Source organism: Passer montanus, unplaced genomic scaffold, assembly GCF_014805655.1.
Source record: "Passer montanus isolate IOZ18808 unplaced genomic scaffold, ASM1480565v1 scaffold2, whole genome shotgun sequence".
NCBI lineage: Eukaryota > Metazoa > Chordata > Aves > Passeriformes > Passeridae > Passer > Passer montanus.
The window spans coordinates 13,460,888-13,477,657 of NW_024366591.1; the positions used below are offsets into that span (position 1 = coordinate 13,460,888).

A 16,770-nucleotide genomic window follows, 5' to 3' on the forward strand; every position below is an offset into this window, starting at 1 on the left:
GGCCAAATTATACTGCACAGCCAGAATATTTCCTAGTTAATAGCTGTATCAGAAAAGGAGCAATTCCTTGTGAAAAAAAAAGCCTGTTGCCCTGGGTATTTCCTGCCGAAAAGTGTGCAACTCTTGCAGGAGTAGTGGTCAATGAGGTCATTCTTCCACAATAACTTGTCAAATTCTCTGGTATACTTAAGAATAAAATAAATTCAAAACAGTTTAAACGGCGCTTAAACAGCCATCAGACTTGCCTTAACATGCCAGCATTTTGAGTGCTTAACTCTGTGGCAAACTTAGCCAAGTTGCCACAGGAAGCTTAGTCATGAGGCCCCTTGTTTGTAGTGTACAGCTCTCCCTAATATGCTGCAGTAGATAAAGCAGCCTGGAAAGCCTGTGGGTTTTTTGGGTGTATCCGAAAGTTTCCATGGTAACAAATGTGCAGCTTCAGAAGAAAAGAGCCCTGAAACTCCAAACTGATGCCTCTGGGTTTTTTAAATATCGTAATAAAATGTTATGATTCTATATTTTGATGATTCTGCATTTCTAATCATCTCCAGCGTTGTACAGAGAATGGAGATGAAGATTGGTGAAACAAATGATGCTAAGTGTTATATGCATCAAAATACAAGACAGTTTCAAGGTTTACATCTCCTTGCTTGTAGGTGGGAGCTGAGGGAATCCATAGCATGTGTGGTGATTTCTAGCACATTGGGGTGATGAAGCAGGGCCTCCTAAGGAAATTCTGGCCTTACAGACTGCTGGAGTTCTGGTGAATGAGACTGAGGCTTGAGACCAGATGGTGGTGATGGGCAGCTGGTGATAGGATGGACAATTGTCTACTGCTCAAACTGGGCTATGTGGCCACAGGGAGCTCAGGCTGCAGATGGAGGACGTGTCCTTCCCTGAGCCACAGTGCAGCTCTGCCAGGCCTCTGAACACATCAGCCCTGGCTGGCGGGAGAGGGAAGCCTGAGGGGCAGAGACAGGCAGAGAAGCCAAAATAGCAAGCTTCATGCTCAGCAGATCTGAAAAACTGCCCTGCTTCTTGAAGCTGTTCTTATCTGGGCAGCTACCACAAGCATGTGCAGAACCATTGACAGGTTGGAGTCCCACCAGAGGTGTTTCTCAGGAGCTCATGCGGATAAGGATGTTTTTTCAAAACTGAAAAAAAATATCCCAAGCGTAGTCATGCAAAAAGCAGGAGGTTCAGCTTTCCCTGTGCTCAGGAGTTTCACAGCTTGTGCTTGTGCTTTTTTGAATAGGTTTTGCTGTTGCATTTGCTTTTGCCTCCTAATAGTATGACTCTTTGGACTCCCATTTGAATTTCCAGACAGACAATTGGTGATCTGTGCCCTGAGAATCTGCAGCACTTGTTCCAGTTCAGAAAAAAGAGGCAATTGTTCTAACTAGAATATAGAAATAAATAGTTTGTACTGCTCCTTACACTGCCTGTGCATAGTTTGCCTTTCAGGGTGCCAAATCTGTTTGCTGCACAAGCTCCATAAAGCCATCAGGACTGCTCCAAATATATGATGCATTTTGTGGGTTTCTTCTGATCTGCAAATCAGAGAGGCAGGTGGGATTGAATTAACATCGTTGCCACATGCCCACAAATTGCATAGACTCTCAGAGACAGACACAGAGCTAGAATGCTTTGCACTACTCAGAGCAGTGCAACAGCATCTCTGGTTGCAGTGAGCACCACTGCCCAAAATGCTGTGTCAGTGGATCACAGGCATCTTTCCACCGAGTCACTGCACAATCTTCCCTGGGGCAGGGAGCAAGACTGTTACACATCTGCTGCTTATCAGATGGAAATGAACACAGATCTGGAAGAAATGATGTGAAGTCTTTCTGTTTTTGCTTGCTTGTTTTCTGCACCGTGTTTGTGTTTGCTCAGAGAGGGGCAGTATTTGTACTTCTTGTTTCTGAAGAGCTGAACTTCACTATTGTTTGCTGAATGCAGAACTATGCAGAATCTGAACATCTTTCAGAAATCACAACAGAAAAAAGATTCACTGCTGTTATTTTGATATGCTGTTTGTTCCTACGCCAAATCCTGCTGGTTTTATTTACACGTGCCTTTTTGTGATTTCCCTGTTTTTTGCAAATCCCACCAAATAAATATATTCTGTGTTCCCTCAGCTGGATCTGCAGCTGCAGTTTGCTAACAAGCAAGAGCTGTGCACAGCAGAGGTGTCTTGCCACGTAAAGCACACAGGATAATGTCATCTCTATGCAAAACTACAAAAAGGAGAAAAATTTTGGCTGGATGGAAAAAGAAGATAAAATTAGTACAAGAAAGAGGACATATTTGCAAAGTTGTAGGCATTTAGAAATAAAAAAGTAAAAGCTTCAAAAAAATTATTCAGTGTCCTCTTCATCACATCTGGACAATGTTTAAAGTATTGTGTGAAACAAGGGGACATAAGCAAATTTCCCATCTTTAATGGCATGCACCACATTTGTCCCATCATTAGACATGATAAACCAATGAGAAAAAGAAAGCAAGGGGTAAAACCACTCTTTGTCATGCAGCTTCTCTTACACATTCACTGCAGGGATTTTTCAAAGCTGCACATGTGCCGACGGACACTGGCTGGTGGGCGAGAACTCTGGCTGCCTCTTCCTGAAGATTGAAAAGAAAAACACACCCAGTGAGTGGCTATACACATGTGCACACATGGTGGCTATACCACTCAATAGGTGCCTGTCCCTGACCTATGCCTGTGGGCTTTCCCACCTTTCATCCTCTTGTCACCTCAACCTCCACACAGATTTTTCCTTGGCTCCAGCACAATACTGGTTAAAATAGATTTTCATGATGTTCATTCTGCTTCCTGTGCTGAGCCTTGATGCACTTTACATACCAGATGGCAAGGGCTGCTGTGCATCTAGCTGTCAGAGGAACTTCGCCCCTGGTATTCTCAACATAGGATGAAATGATGAAAAAAGGAGCATCTGCCCCTCACATCTTATTTACAAAAGCCTCACCAGAAGTTTTTGCTGGTGGAGTTTTTAATATGTACTCAGCTGCTGCTTTTTCCTTTGTCTCTCCTCCCCTAATATGTTTTTCTAAATGTTTCTTTTACTTTTGGAACTCTGGCTGAATAGTCACTAGCTTTCATTAGATGTGATTTTACTGCTGTTCTTTTTTTTAAAGGAATCATTGGGTTTATTGAGGTAGACACAAAATGAATAGTCTCCTAAGCACTCTATCTGCAATGGTAATTCAATACAGAATTGCAGATTGCAGCTTGGGCTGTTAATATAGGATGATTTCCATTTCATTTCCTTTTCTTCCTTGCCCTGTCAAGGAGATGGAAATTCTCATTTGTCTTCCCCAGTATCAATAAAATAATATACACACAAGCACGTGCTTTGACAAAAATCTCAGGTATTTTTGCACATGGAATGTATCACTGAATTTCTGAAAAAAAAAAATCAAATAAAATCATCATTGTATTGCAAATAAAATGCAAATAGAAATTCAGCATTTCTCCCCATCAAACAGCATAGTGCATGCTTGCCAGACTTCTGTGTACCTCCAAATGACAGATTCATGGATGGTGTGTGCATGTACTACATACTCAGCACATGAGCCAAACAAGCCATTCCTCTCACCACGTACTAAAGCACAGGAGCACAGCATGATGTACACAGAACATATGCATACCCACTTGGGAGCAGTAGATGCCTTGAGATGACTTCTGAACTATTATGAATAAAACACAAATAAGACATTCTGCTGAGCAATTTTGCCAACCTGATTACTTTGAAGCCTCTAGAAAAATTTAATTCCTTACCAGGTGTAATGGGATCGCTGAGATTAGAAAATTTAAAGTGATCATGACTAGGAACTTATCTAGCATGCTCTCTCCTCCACCCTATTAAAGTTACAGGGATTATTAGGCTGCTGATTAGACAGAATATTCAGCATTTCTACAGTCTTCCATTTTTCTTTATCAACTGAGAGAATAAGAGCTTTCTACTTCCTGTGCTTTTTGTTCAGTCACAGGAGCTAATTTTACAAAACAAAGTTGTTTTAAACAGTTGTTTATCTGTGAGAAATCCCAGAGCTAAATGTATTTCACACACATGTATTGCTGTACACTCAACGGAGGGCACACAGCCACAGACAGCCCTGCTTAGGACCAGGGAAGAGGTGGAAGACTTGTTTCAGAACATGGCTTGGAACTTGGATCTTTCTGAGTCAACAGGCTTTGGCAGCCATCAGTCCTCAGCTGCTGCCATTTGGTGTCACTTATGGGTTACTTAGCTGCACCCCCTTTGTGTTTCTTCTTACTCATATATATCCCTGTAGTGAGCTCAGAGCAGTTTGCTCTCCAAGATTGGGGCATTTGTTGGTTTTGTTATGAAATCCTCCTAAGTGAAAGGAAGAAAGAAGCCTGCTTCCTCAAGCAGCTCAAAATACGTCAAAACATGTTCAAAATACAGCAAATTCCTCTCTTACTGTGATTCAAATTGTGCTCTTCAGCAAAAATCAGCCACGGAATTTGCATCTAATAGAGTATGCAACCCCCAAATGCCTGGCCAGGTTTGCATTCTGGAATTTGGTTTGCATTGTTGTTGTTAAAATGCTGCCAAGCTCCATCAAAGCAGTGGTCTGCCTTTTGATCAAGGTCAAGGGTGATCCCCACATGGTGATGCACAGCATATAGTGATCCCCACATGGTGATGCACAGCATATACCTAGCAGAAATCACCTAAATCTCAGGGTTCATGCTTCAGTAGAATTAGAATTTATAGTGAAATTTAGATTTGTAGTATGGGAAATGTGGTACATGTGTTGATAGTATTTCAGTGAATTATTTTCCAATTATCAAATCAATGTCAACTGTGTAAATAATAAATACTTTTGATGCATTGAATATGAAGTAGCCTTATAGGCTTTCTTTTATCTTCCTAGTAGTGTGTGCTAATACTGCAGAGCTGTGGTGAGGAATTAATGCCCAGATCTCTGTACCTTTACTTTTTTTCTTTTATTTTTTAATGATGGCAATGAATCCCTGCTTCTTTCTCCTAGCCTTGCAGGCAGTAAGAGCACTTCACATACATCTGGTTATAAAAAATTAGGTACTCTGCCTATCTTTACAATATGAGGATTAATGAGTCATTTTGGAGGCAGTCTTCTCAAGGGTAATTCCTGCTGAGTAGTTATTTGTATCCTGAGCCCAGAGGCAGGATGGATCTGCTGTGCATTTGAACAAGGAGCTGGCATACCATCATGAAAGTGTCTGAGTTGCTTTATAAGGAACCCCTGGGTGCAATAACAGGGAGTCTGGCAGAGGAAACAGGGTGGCAGTGCAGAGGGTTCCTGAAAGAAGTGGCTTAATTGCTTTACTTTATGTTCTTTGAAGCAGAAAAATGCTTCTGGCTAGTCATTCAGAACAGAGTAGGTAACAAGCCTGTTGAAATCTGCAGTGAGGAATATAAAGCATCAGAGGGAAGAGTCACTCTTGCCACCATTTTTCCTCTTAAGTGTAAATGAATCATCCCATGAGGCAAACAGCTGTGTCAGGATTATAGGAAGTGTAAATTCCTATCTGCACTGTTTTATATCTGCACAGCTGTGAAACTAGAAACATTCACCTTCTGCTCTGGAATTATTCTCTCTGCTCAATAACACCCCTGAAACAAAATGAATCTATCTGGTGCCCAGGAAAACTGAGATGCAGTACACTGTGCTTTTGAAGTAATGGTCAGAGATCCTCCTCCCTAGATGTACTCCAAGCTGTAAAAAACTTTCTCATTCCCCACGTGAAAAAAGTACAGAATAGCATATCACCAGAATTTGTGCAATCTCATTTGAAACAACTGACCATCAACAACATTAGGAAGAAAGTAAAGTGGAGAGGATATTCAAGGAAAGTTAAGTGATAGCCCTGAATAAACTCCTCATTTTTAAGAACTTATATATGACCCCTAGCTTTAGTACAGGAAAGGAGAAGCCTTGTACCATGTACCCTTGGCACACTGCCTCACATTCAAGAGCAGTTCCTGCTCCAACACTCAGGCTGGCTGCCCTCTGCACTCCCAAGGAATACCTCAGCAACACCAGAAACATTCTGGCCTGCATTTCACCTCCTCAGTGCTCCAGTAGTGCACTACAAGGTGACTGGGAGGGTAAGCAAACCTCATGTGAAGAACCAGACAACTAAAGTGCTCAACTAAACTCTCATCCCAGAGCCTCATGCCTCTCCAGTTCTAGCATCTTCCTAGGAAGAAGCATGTTTCTCTTCAGGTGTTTGTGTCTTTGAAAGGTCATGTTTTATGTACATAGTTGTCATGGCTGGATCAAAAGATATCTACATAAAAAGAAGCAAGGCCATGTCCTTTTCCTGTAGGATGGGAAGCTGAATTTTCAATGCCTTTTATATGAGCTAGGACCCGATAAAAGATTTCTAAGCTAATAGATGAAGTTGGGAAGATGGACAGATTCTTGGTAAAATTTAATTTTTTAAACACAAGTCCTGAATTCCAGTGTAGGTAATGGCTGGAAATAATTGCTCTGGTTAATTATGCTAATCAATGGCATAGCAACAAGTTTTGGAGAAAAATTAAGAGTCATGGTGCAAAGAACAGTACAAGTCTATAGGGTTATTCACCCTCAGCCAGCAGAGCGAGGCATATGGGTAATTATCACCCACAGAGGACTGAGAAGCAGGAGGGATTTCATGGCACATGCTGTCTGTTGAGGTGTGGGCATCTGCTGAAGAGGTCGGAAGGGTCAAGGTGACCAAGGAGAACATAATCCCAGAAGGATGCCCAGAAAGACCTGGCACTGAGCTGGATAGTGAAGATGGAACAAAGGCTGTGTGTACTTTGGGTCACCCCAGGGCAGCGGGAGCCAGCTGTTCACTGCTCCCTTCTGCTTCTTCACCACCTCCTCTGTGTCAGCACAACTCTTGGTGCAATTATTCAATCATCTGGCAGGGAATGACAGGGACAACTAATCTGGGTCACAATCATGCCAGAAAAAGAAAGGAGAAAAAAACCCCTCTTATTTTACATTTTGAGTTCACAGCATGACTGTCTGAATTCTTGTCCCTGCATAGGCAAAGTGATGGCATGGGATAAAGGAAGGCTTTGAGTGTCAGTTCTGGCTTAGGGCAGCTTAAAGCATTTGAGGATTTACAAGCTATGATAACCCAAAGTAGCTGCAGGAAAATCTCTTGGTTGTCTGGGACGGTGGCAGGAGAGATTTTTGAGATAACTTATATAACTCTAAGGATTAAGAAATGTATACAGCCTTATGTTTCAGAGGATATGGGAAAGCAAAGGGGGAAGGACTGCTCACTGTCTGGGGAGCACAGAGATACCTGGGGCCACACTTTGTGCTCCACCAGAGCCTGTAGTGCCCAGGCACATGAGCTGTGGCTGCACACCCACGCAGTCCCTGCTGAGCCCACGCAGGAAGCTGCCAGCTGGGCACGAGAGCCCGTGGCTCAGCAGGGCTGCTGCCAGCCCCATGCCTCGGCTGCTCGCTGGGCACTGGCTGAGGGTGGCTGCACTTGCAGGTGTAGCTCCCTGCCAGTCCCTTCAGTCTGCTCGAGGTAGATAATCCCTCTGTGGGGGTTTCCACAGACTGTAGGATTTGCTTTCTTTGTTTTGATTGGTTGTTGGCTGGGTGTGTTTGCTGTCTGGTTAGTCAACTTGTCTGGGGGACTTTGAGATGCAAAAAATATGAGAAATGTGAAATAAGTCCCAATTTCCAGACAATAATTTCTCTGGGAATGCAGGGCTTGTGACCCAGTCAATGCAGGCTGAATGGAGCCACCTGAAGATTTGGGTTGTGCCAGGAAAATAAATGGCCAGGAGATAACATTAAAAAAAAACAAACCCAAAACAATCAAGTAGAGGGGAAGACTAATAAGAACTCTAAGTAAGAAAGTGTGAAGATTCCTGGCTTCAATACACCAAGGATGAGGAAAGATCAATAGCGTTGGGTAAAGAGGAGGATCTACTAACTAGAATGTGGCTTGTAGATGGTTATTTAAACTGAACCTGTGATTCTCTGGGGCTGATCAGACTGAAATTGCAAACACCAGCAAACAATTCACGAGTGAGGCATTGTTATAATGAGATCAAGGGGCACTTGTTTTGATACTGTTTATGATCAGCTTTGACATCTCTGACTGTGGTGCTGCAGCACAGCTGTGCTAAACTAATAGTTTGCTGCTGAAGGGGACAACTCTCACCCCTTTTCCCCAAACCATGGGCACTGGGGACAGTTTCTCTGGTGCTGACATTAGTGTTTATCTGACCTTGAAATCTGGCTCAAGCAATCCAGCAGACAGCAATTAGTTTTCTTTTCTTTTTTCCTCTTTGTAAGGATAGTTTTATAGAGTGGAAGAAAGCCACATCCTGCATGTCACAAAAGAAGAACCATAGAGAGCAGAAAAGTGGAAACAGCTTAAGAAGAGATAAACTGAAGCAGTAAGCTAGAAATGGTAAATTATCTATAATGAACTAACAAGAAACCTGGAGTTTTTAGTTGTCAAGTGGGCTTGAAAGTGACAAATTGTGTGATTGCTTTCAGCCTGCACGATTATTTGCTGTTTACAGAGATAATGACTTTTAACCTGTGCTTGTCAGGTGTGGGAGGCTGAATGCCAGAGCACATATATACCCTGAAAAATTAGTTGACTTGTTGTTTCAAAATTAAATAGTCTCTTAACAACTTTAGTGTGGAGGCAGATGTTATATTGATACAATATACTTTCAACCCACACTGAAAGTGGTTTCTTAGAGCCCTTTGGCACAGGAGAGAACCTAGCTTCTCATGCTGGCCATGTTCATCAGTGACTTTTTGACACTATGTCTTCTGTGTGGTGGAGTCTGTTGTACAGATATACCTTGGTCTAAAAACCTCAAAAGAGATCTGACAATGAAGAATTTGCCTATTCAGAGTCCTTGAGGCACAGAGGTAAGAACACACAGAACAGAGGGGAGTGTGGTCAGATCTCTGCTCTGGGTGTGCATAGTTTTCAGTGTGTTTGGGGCAGAGGAAAAACAGAATCAGAAGACAAGTGAAAAAAAACATCACTCTATACTAGCTAAAAAAAAAAAAAGTCAAGCAGAAATCCAAGAAAGAAATTTAAAAATTCGTCACTCTTCCCTTTACAAATTCTTAAAATGCCAAGAACAAAAATATAAGAATGCAAGTTGCCCATTACACATGTCTGAGGGACAGACATTTAGCAAAGACTACATCCAGATTTTGAACTGAGTAGTGCACCAGAAATTAGCTTTTGTTTTGCCATATCCATCATATCCAGATACAGGTATTTGTAAATGAACACATCTGAATCTGCAGATTTTATTTCGAAGAGGGTGTAGAGCCATACTTACCTACATTCCCTTAACAGAGACAGACCACCTTCTCTCTCTGGGGGTAGGATTTATTTGTGAATTACAGAGTCTGGCTAAAAAACCAGATGCTTTGTCAGCATGTGATCATAACATCTGCAGTTTGTCTTGTGGTGTTCTGCTTTGTGAGGCATCCCTGAACAAAGGGGAGAGCTCATCATAAGAAGGGATAAACCTGGTGGACAAGCCAGAATGCAAAATGCCTTTCACATCAGTGAAAGAGAAGACGTGAATGTTGTTCCCTTCTTGGGCTCCTATGTGCCTCTTATGTGTCCCTAAGCAAGGAAGAAGATTAAATAAATTAGCAGAAGTTCTGCATTTCACATTAGTAACTTTGCACTCAATTTCTGGGCTGAATCTAAAGTATTTTTAAGGTGTTTTAATTTGAGGGAAAAAACAAACTCCAGTATTTACTGTATATATATGTGTATAATACTGCTGCTGTTTTATAATCTTGTTCTTATTTATAAAGAATATCAGGAATCCACATCATACCCTTCAGTACTCAAATTTTTCACCCCTAAATTAGCTCAAAGATGCATGAAATCATAAGGTGACTCAGAGACCCCTGCAGAATAAATGCTTGCAGAACACCCTGCATGTTTATTCTAGCAAGTATTTTCACATGAATTATCACGTGTTCGTGCAATGTCACAGCTCTCTTAGTTTCTGCTGAGGTGAGGCGAGCAACAGTGGCATGGGCTGAAACATCACGCTGAAAATAGAAAAGAGGCAAATTGCATTCTTGACTTAAAAAATGTTAGTGACCTCTAGAAGACTTGTGTTTTAGTTCTTCGTTCCATTTCCATTTTATATTTCAGAGCAACACTCACAACATGGGTGTGGGGATTGGTTTTTTCCCCTAAAGGTGTGCTTATGAGAGTTGGAATCTGATTTCCATTTGAAATATAAAGAACTATCCAGGGGTTTAGGTGCTTAACTGGATGTAACCTTCAACACATATTTATGTATCTGACACTCTTTAAATGTGAAGGTTTCTTCCTTATTTCTCTCACAGAGGAAATTGAAACCAAAACAATGTGTGAGTGTGGTGCTAAGTAGATAAACAACACTTGCTTATCCCTACATGGGAACACAATTGTTTGTATCACTCACTAATGAGTTGATGCACTTCTGCAGCATCCTAACTGGATATGAATAATGTAAACAAGTACCAAAATACAAGGAAATGTAATAAGTGATCCAGTCAAGCAAGAAATTAAATTACAAGTGGTGTCCTTATTCCTGTGGTTTATGCCAAGAAAGATACTAGCTTTCCCCAGGATTTCTGTAGTGCTGTCTTTGCTTACCCTCAGTCAGGAAGCAGAGATTATGGTACATAACTACAAAGCTCCCCTCTGATGTGACTCTGTATCTTTCTGCCATTGTGCTTAAGTATTGAGATTCATTAAACAAAGCTGCCTGGTGCTACAGCAGTGCCCCCAAGCAGAAAAACATTTTGTTATTCAGCATCTTAAGAGCTGCAAAACAAGAGGAGGAGTCGTAAAGTGAGGTTCTTCAGCAGTCCTTCGGCAAGAACCAGGCTGGACTCAGAGCCTATGCCTTAGATATATCTCCTGTCAAAATCTCCTGGGAGAACAAAGTTGTGTCCACCCCTGAAAAGAATGTGGTAAAACTGCCATAGACTGGGAACTTCTGAGAAAAGGAGGAAATTGCATAGAACCTTACGTAACAGCCCTCTCATTTAAAGGGATCAGGCACATAAAATGTGGCTCTAACTGGTGATGAAGAAGTCTGGATGGGAGCTCAGGGTGCAGGCAAAGTATCCTGTAAACTTATTCAGTATAACCTGGGTTTTTTCTGAGGGGGGTTTATCCCCACTGTTCTTACTGGGAAACCACTGCAGAAGTTCATAGTTCTTCTAAGTTATTTTTCCCAAATGTAGTCTCAGGCAGCCTCTGTTTGGCTGTGGAAACAAAACCAGAGGACTGAGATTAAATTGCCAGGCCTTTTGGTTTTTTTTTTTGATCACAAACATCCCAATCACAGCATGTATTTTTGTCCCTTTCTTCTCCTCATCTTGTTTTAGGAATGGCATGTGATCAGCTATGCATGAGCTGGGAGTCCCTTTAGCTGGTGTAATTTGACAGGAAACCTTAAGGTGCTTTATGCAGCTATGCCCCTTATTTCTCATTAGAAGGATTAAAAAAACCACTATCACCAGACTGGTTATTTTGCACATATACACACAGATAGACAATTTGGTATATAATTTGATATATGCATATGCTCTGCCTGGTTTTTAAATATGGGTTTTAGTAGTTATTTAAATGAGAAAGAATGTATGTCTGGAAGTGATATCTGAGAGTCTTTTATCCCTTATTCTGTATTTTATTTTTGGTCTATTGGCCAGGACTGCAATATATGTGTATCATAATCAAATGCAAATTCAAGGCTATGGAGGACAATATTAGATATAATTACATAGATAAAATTTAACAAGAAGCCCTGTGGCAGGGCTGGAAGGGAATGTTATTGGAATGTTAAGTTTCACACTCCCCCGTTATTTTTTGTTTCTTCACAGTTCTTTAACACTGGTTCTAAGAGTCTCCTTGGAACCATGTAACTGTCTTCTGGGAGTTTTAAATATTCACTTAAATCAATATAGTGACAAGGACAGAACAGCAGTTCTGAAGAACCAGCTTGACTGGGTTTGTTGTATTTTCTTACATGAAATTCACATCACATCCACAAGAGAACTGGGTAAGAGCTCTTACATGTCACAGTGAAACATGTCTGCAAAACCTTTCATGGTTTGAGACCAATAAACAGTCCAGCAAAGCCAGTCCAGCTGCTGAGAGAGAGCACTTTCATCTATCCTTTGTGAGCATGCAAGAGGCTTTCTCAAAAAGGCACAGCAACCTCAGAAAAAGGTGAAGAACTACACTGAATACAGAAACTGGGTAAATGTTAGGGAGGGCTGAAATCAGAAGATGAATCAGCCCAGGCTGGGGTGCCACCTGCCTTCCCTGTGACAGCTCTGTCACCAGGAGCCATTCTAGAGCTGCCACATCTGCAACAGCCTGGGAAGGAAGTAGACTCCTCCTGCAAGTGTGACGCAAGGGTAAACCAAACGTTCAGTGGTTTTGGAGCCCCGTGCCCTGGTGGGGAGCTGGGAGCCTCAAAGCCATGGACCAGCGCAGCAGACTCCTCCTGCATGATATGCCCTGAGTGTGACGCAAGGGTAAACCAAACTTTCAGTGGTTTTGGAGCCCCGTGCCCTGGTGGGGAGCTGGGAGCCTCAAAGCCATGGACCAGCGCAGCACCTTGTTCCCCATGGTGCCGCTGCCTGACAGAGTCAGCCCCAAAAACAGGGTGTGGTGTCAGCATTTTATTGGAGTTAATGGAGAGATCAGATATACAGCCACAAATAATTGTTTAAATAAACAACCTTATCTGTCCTGCTCAATTTTAGCTTTTTTTTTTCTTTTCAATCTCTGAATAAATAATTTCCCACTGGCAGAAGCTCACATCCTTTCAGCTGTTCCAAAATTCTCTTTCATAATATGCCATTTTCCTCTGGGGTAAGCTTCTGGGATGGCTGTGCAGGCAAAGCAGGCTTAAGGGTCTACTTGAAAGTCCTTTGGAATGTGGTATTTTCCAGGGTTTGTAATGGTAAAAATTAGGGTGTGGCTTATTGTGTCTGCAATGCTAGTGCAGGACATGGGATGTTTACCCACTGCATCAGTTTTCTAAATTTCAAAGCCAGGTAGTCTACCATCTCCTGTCAGATTCAGCAATTGTCTCTATAACTGGTTTGGCACTGTTGTAGGAAGGTAAAACTACACAAGATGCTAATCTGTGTAAGAAGTATTTAAAGATAATTCCTATGTGCTGCAGGCTAGATGACACACTTCAGGACCAAAGAAAATATTTCTTACATTGTGTGTCCTGAAGCACAGGATTTAATATATCTGTTTTACAAGAGAAGGTACAATGGTGACCAGTTATTATTAATCCTTCTTGCACTTTCCACTAAACCTACTTGTTTCAGAAGTTTTGATACATTTTAGCCAGACCAAGGGCAAAATTCCCCCTGTGGCTATCGCTAGGTAGAGGTAGATTGGTTTGTTTCCATTTCACCTACTTTAGCTTGTAGAGATCAAGAAAAAAGGCATTGTTTTACTTACATCAAAAGTACTTTCATGTATTCTGTTCACACTTTTCTCTCTCCCTCCTTGCCTCTATAACCCCTGCTTAAAGACAGAATATCGACTGTGCAGAATAATAACATAATAGTGAGAAGATGGACTACTCCTGAGCACCTATTTCTGTGACAGGGCTGTTAGGCTGGATTAAGTGATAGGCTGTAAAATATCTACATTTGAGCAACTGCAGCAGAGGATGCAGAACATTTACTCTCTGTGTCTGGAAGCGCCAAGTCTTGCCATGCTTCATTGTGCACTTGCCTCCTCCCACCACCATGAAAACCAGTAAAACAAAATCTTCTGGACATTCTTGTGCTAAGATTCCCCTCACCATGTGTCTGTGGGAGGCTTTGAAAATGAAGGAGGTGAAGAGCCCAAAAGCATTTGTGAACTGTGAGTGGCCAAGGGAAATGAGGCCAGAAAAGCACGGCTTGTCAATACAGCTTGCTCAAGATGAAATGGCAGCTCAACGAGTCAGTTTAAAGAGAAACATTAACTTCAGAATACCTGGAGATAATTTTATAACTGGCAAGACAACAAGGAGACAGTTTCCCTAAGCCATGTGTGACTAGAGGTTACTGAGAACCCTGATTCTCAGTTAAAAAACTGTATGTAGGGAGCCAGCACACAGGGAGAAAGGACAAAGGGAGGCAGGAAGAAGTGACTAGGGGGTGTTGGGTTGTCTGCAAATTTTTATTGGAATAAAATAAATCACATTTGAGAGATCCATGGCCCTGGTGACTGGATGCCTGTGACAGCAGTCTAGAGGCATGGACTGCTGAAATATGTGAAAAAGATAAATTACATGTTTGGAAGTACTTTAAATCAGCTATTAATTTCTAAAGGCAGACAGCTGGATGAAAAATAATTGAATGTAAATATACTAAAATTACAAGGGGAAAGCAGGTAGCCTTTGCATTAATGTGGAGTCCTGGCCATTTAGTAAGTCCTGCTAGTTGGCATCCTTTTAACTCACATTTTGCTACATAATGTATATTGACAATTAAATCGTTACTTACTCTGATTCAAAATGCACTAAAATGGTGTCCAGACCTGAGGTCTCAACCATAAATTTAAAATAATTTTTGCGTGAAGACTGAGGGAGCAGATAAGCATCACTGCCAGTCCTGGAACTTATTACCCAAAGACACAAAATGAACTTTCTCTCTGTGGCAACCCCTGCAGCAGTCTTGGAGAAGGCCTTTCCTGAACCCTCATCATAATCAGCATCTGAAGTGTCACTGTTTGGTTTTTTTCCCTTCATGTAGTACAGAAGGGAGCATTGCTTCCTCAGGGAAGATATCATTCAGGCACTGTAAAAATGTCCTTCCCTTCAAGCCCATTGACCCCCATAGACCAAAATAACTGTTGAGACCAAGAAGAAGGCTAAAGATCACAGCAAGATCCGTACACAAAAGTTTCTGTCTCACATCTGGAAAAAATAAAAAATAGATGCAAAAGGCTCTCCTAACAAATGCTGCTATGTCATCATCCTATAACAGCCAGGATCTTGTAATACCTTCAAACAGCAAATGAACAATAAATGTCCTCACAAAGCTTTAACACAAGCAGCAGATATCCCTCTTTCCTCATCTCTCCTGATGGAGCTGCTCCATTTTTTATACATATTTAAGTATTCATTTGACAAGAGCGAAATAATGACAGTTGCTTGGTACTGAAGACACTCATGAGGGATCCCTCAGACCCAGATTCAAGCTCTCTCACAGAATTATGCCAACTATTTCCCTCGGGTTTGCACTACAATATTTTTATCTCTGTTCCAAAATACTACTGGACAAGAACATACAGAAAGGAGACTTGCCCTGGACAGTGCACAATCCAGTTATAGATCATCCACCTGGAAAAGGAGATGCTCTTAGGCTGAGTGAGTGCTTTAACTGTTGGGGTAAGATTCCCTCATGATTTCCCAACGTCTTCCTCTTTCAGTGGGAAGAAGAATGTCCCTGTGGCTCCAGGTAAATACTTACCAGCAAAGCCCAATTCTATGAAGCATTTTGAAAGGCCAGAATTTTCTGATGGAAAACATATATATTCCACTGGAAAATTCCCAACCAGCTCTATGGAAAACAATGTTAGTTGTAATTGCTTACAGTTTAACTCAATCAAAGTAAGAGTGAGCTCAAACCCTCAAGACTGCACATACCATCTTGAGAGTGCAACAGATCAGTAAAGGCAGTGTGCTTTATTATTTGTGTGAAAACCAGTGTTATTAGGAAGTTTATTTTCACTGAAACTCTGTTGGCAATGCAGCTGGGACAGATGCTTCTCAAGATGACTTTTCTGACCACTATGTCAGCACCAGAGTCAGCTGAAGTGTTTAAATTGATTAATTGATCCTGTGTTAGTAGACTTCCCTGGTTAATTCTTTTGCTCTATTTTAAGAAGGAGAAAGGAAGAGTGTCTCAGCTTGCTCTAGTCCCCAAGCTATACTAGTTGAACTAACAGCATAACATTGCCTGAAAATGCTTTATGAAAGCTTATATAAGTTTGATCTGTCCTTGTAAATGTAAAACAGTTTCCATTTTTAAAACTAATTAAATTTAACCCTGTATCTCCACATCAATTTAATTTAGATGGATGCCACTTTTCTGTTTAAGAATTGGAATTCAATAGATTAAGCAGAGAAGAGATTTGATACAGACAGGAAAAGAGACGAAAATTGAAAAGCAGAAAAAGAAAAGCAAACTAGGAAGAGGGAGAAGGCACAACAAGAAGATAGATTAGTACATCTAAAAGAGAAATCTTTTGAGTGCAGAACTGCTGGCCACCTATAGACAGAAAAATGTGGCCACAGGGAGAGACTATTGAAGAATCTAGAAATAGAGCAACATACTTACAGGGATTAGAATTAATGAAAACATTGCAAATAAATCCCAGATTTTGATATTTGACAAACAAACCAACCAAACCAAATAAAAAAGAAACCCACCCAAAACAAAACCATCAACAAAATAACCTAACCAAACCAAACCAAAACCATTGAAAATGAGTCTGGAGATCATTCCTGTGGTATTGAACATGTACCAGTAGCTTTGAGCCCTGTTTCAGGAAGGACCTAATAACACATTTGACTTATCTAGGTGCTTCCAAGGCTGCAGCAAATTCTACTTTTTCCTTCTTGATTTCCACAGTGATTCACTTTTTTTTAATCTGTGTTGTCACAATGTCCTCAGAAACTTTGCAATGGGCTAAGC

The 16,770-nt window shown here is 41.3% G+C and overlaps 1 protein-coding gene across 7 annotated transcripts in view; it reads right to left on the reverse strand.

Moving 5' to 3' along the window:
* GRM1 (glutamate metabotropic receptor 1) overlaps positions 1–16,770 on the reverse strand; it is a 183,429-nt gene that overhangs the window by 11,785 nt on the left and 154,874 nt on the right. For 2 of the 7 annotated variants that reach the window (XM_039707560.1, XM_039707559.1), the window contains exons 9-10: positions 3,670–3,708; positions 2,542–2,622 (exon numbers count right to left, since the gene is read on the reverse strand). The exons of 3 other annotated variants lie outside the window; for them this stretch is intronic. In XM_039707560.1, the coding sequence (XP_039563494.1) occupies positions 2,562–2,622; positions 3,670–3,708 (100 nt within the window). In that variant the 3' untranslated portion in view covers positions 2,542–2,561. The remainder of the gene's footprint in view (positions 1–2,541; positions 2,623–3,669; positions 3,709–16,770) is intronic. 2 more of the 7 variants (XM_039707562.1, XM_039707561.1) reach the window with 1 other exon arrangement.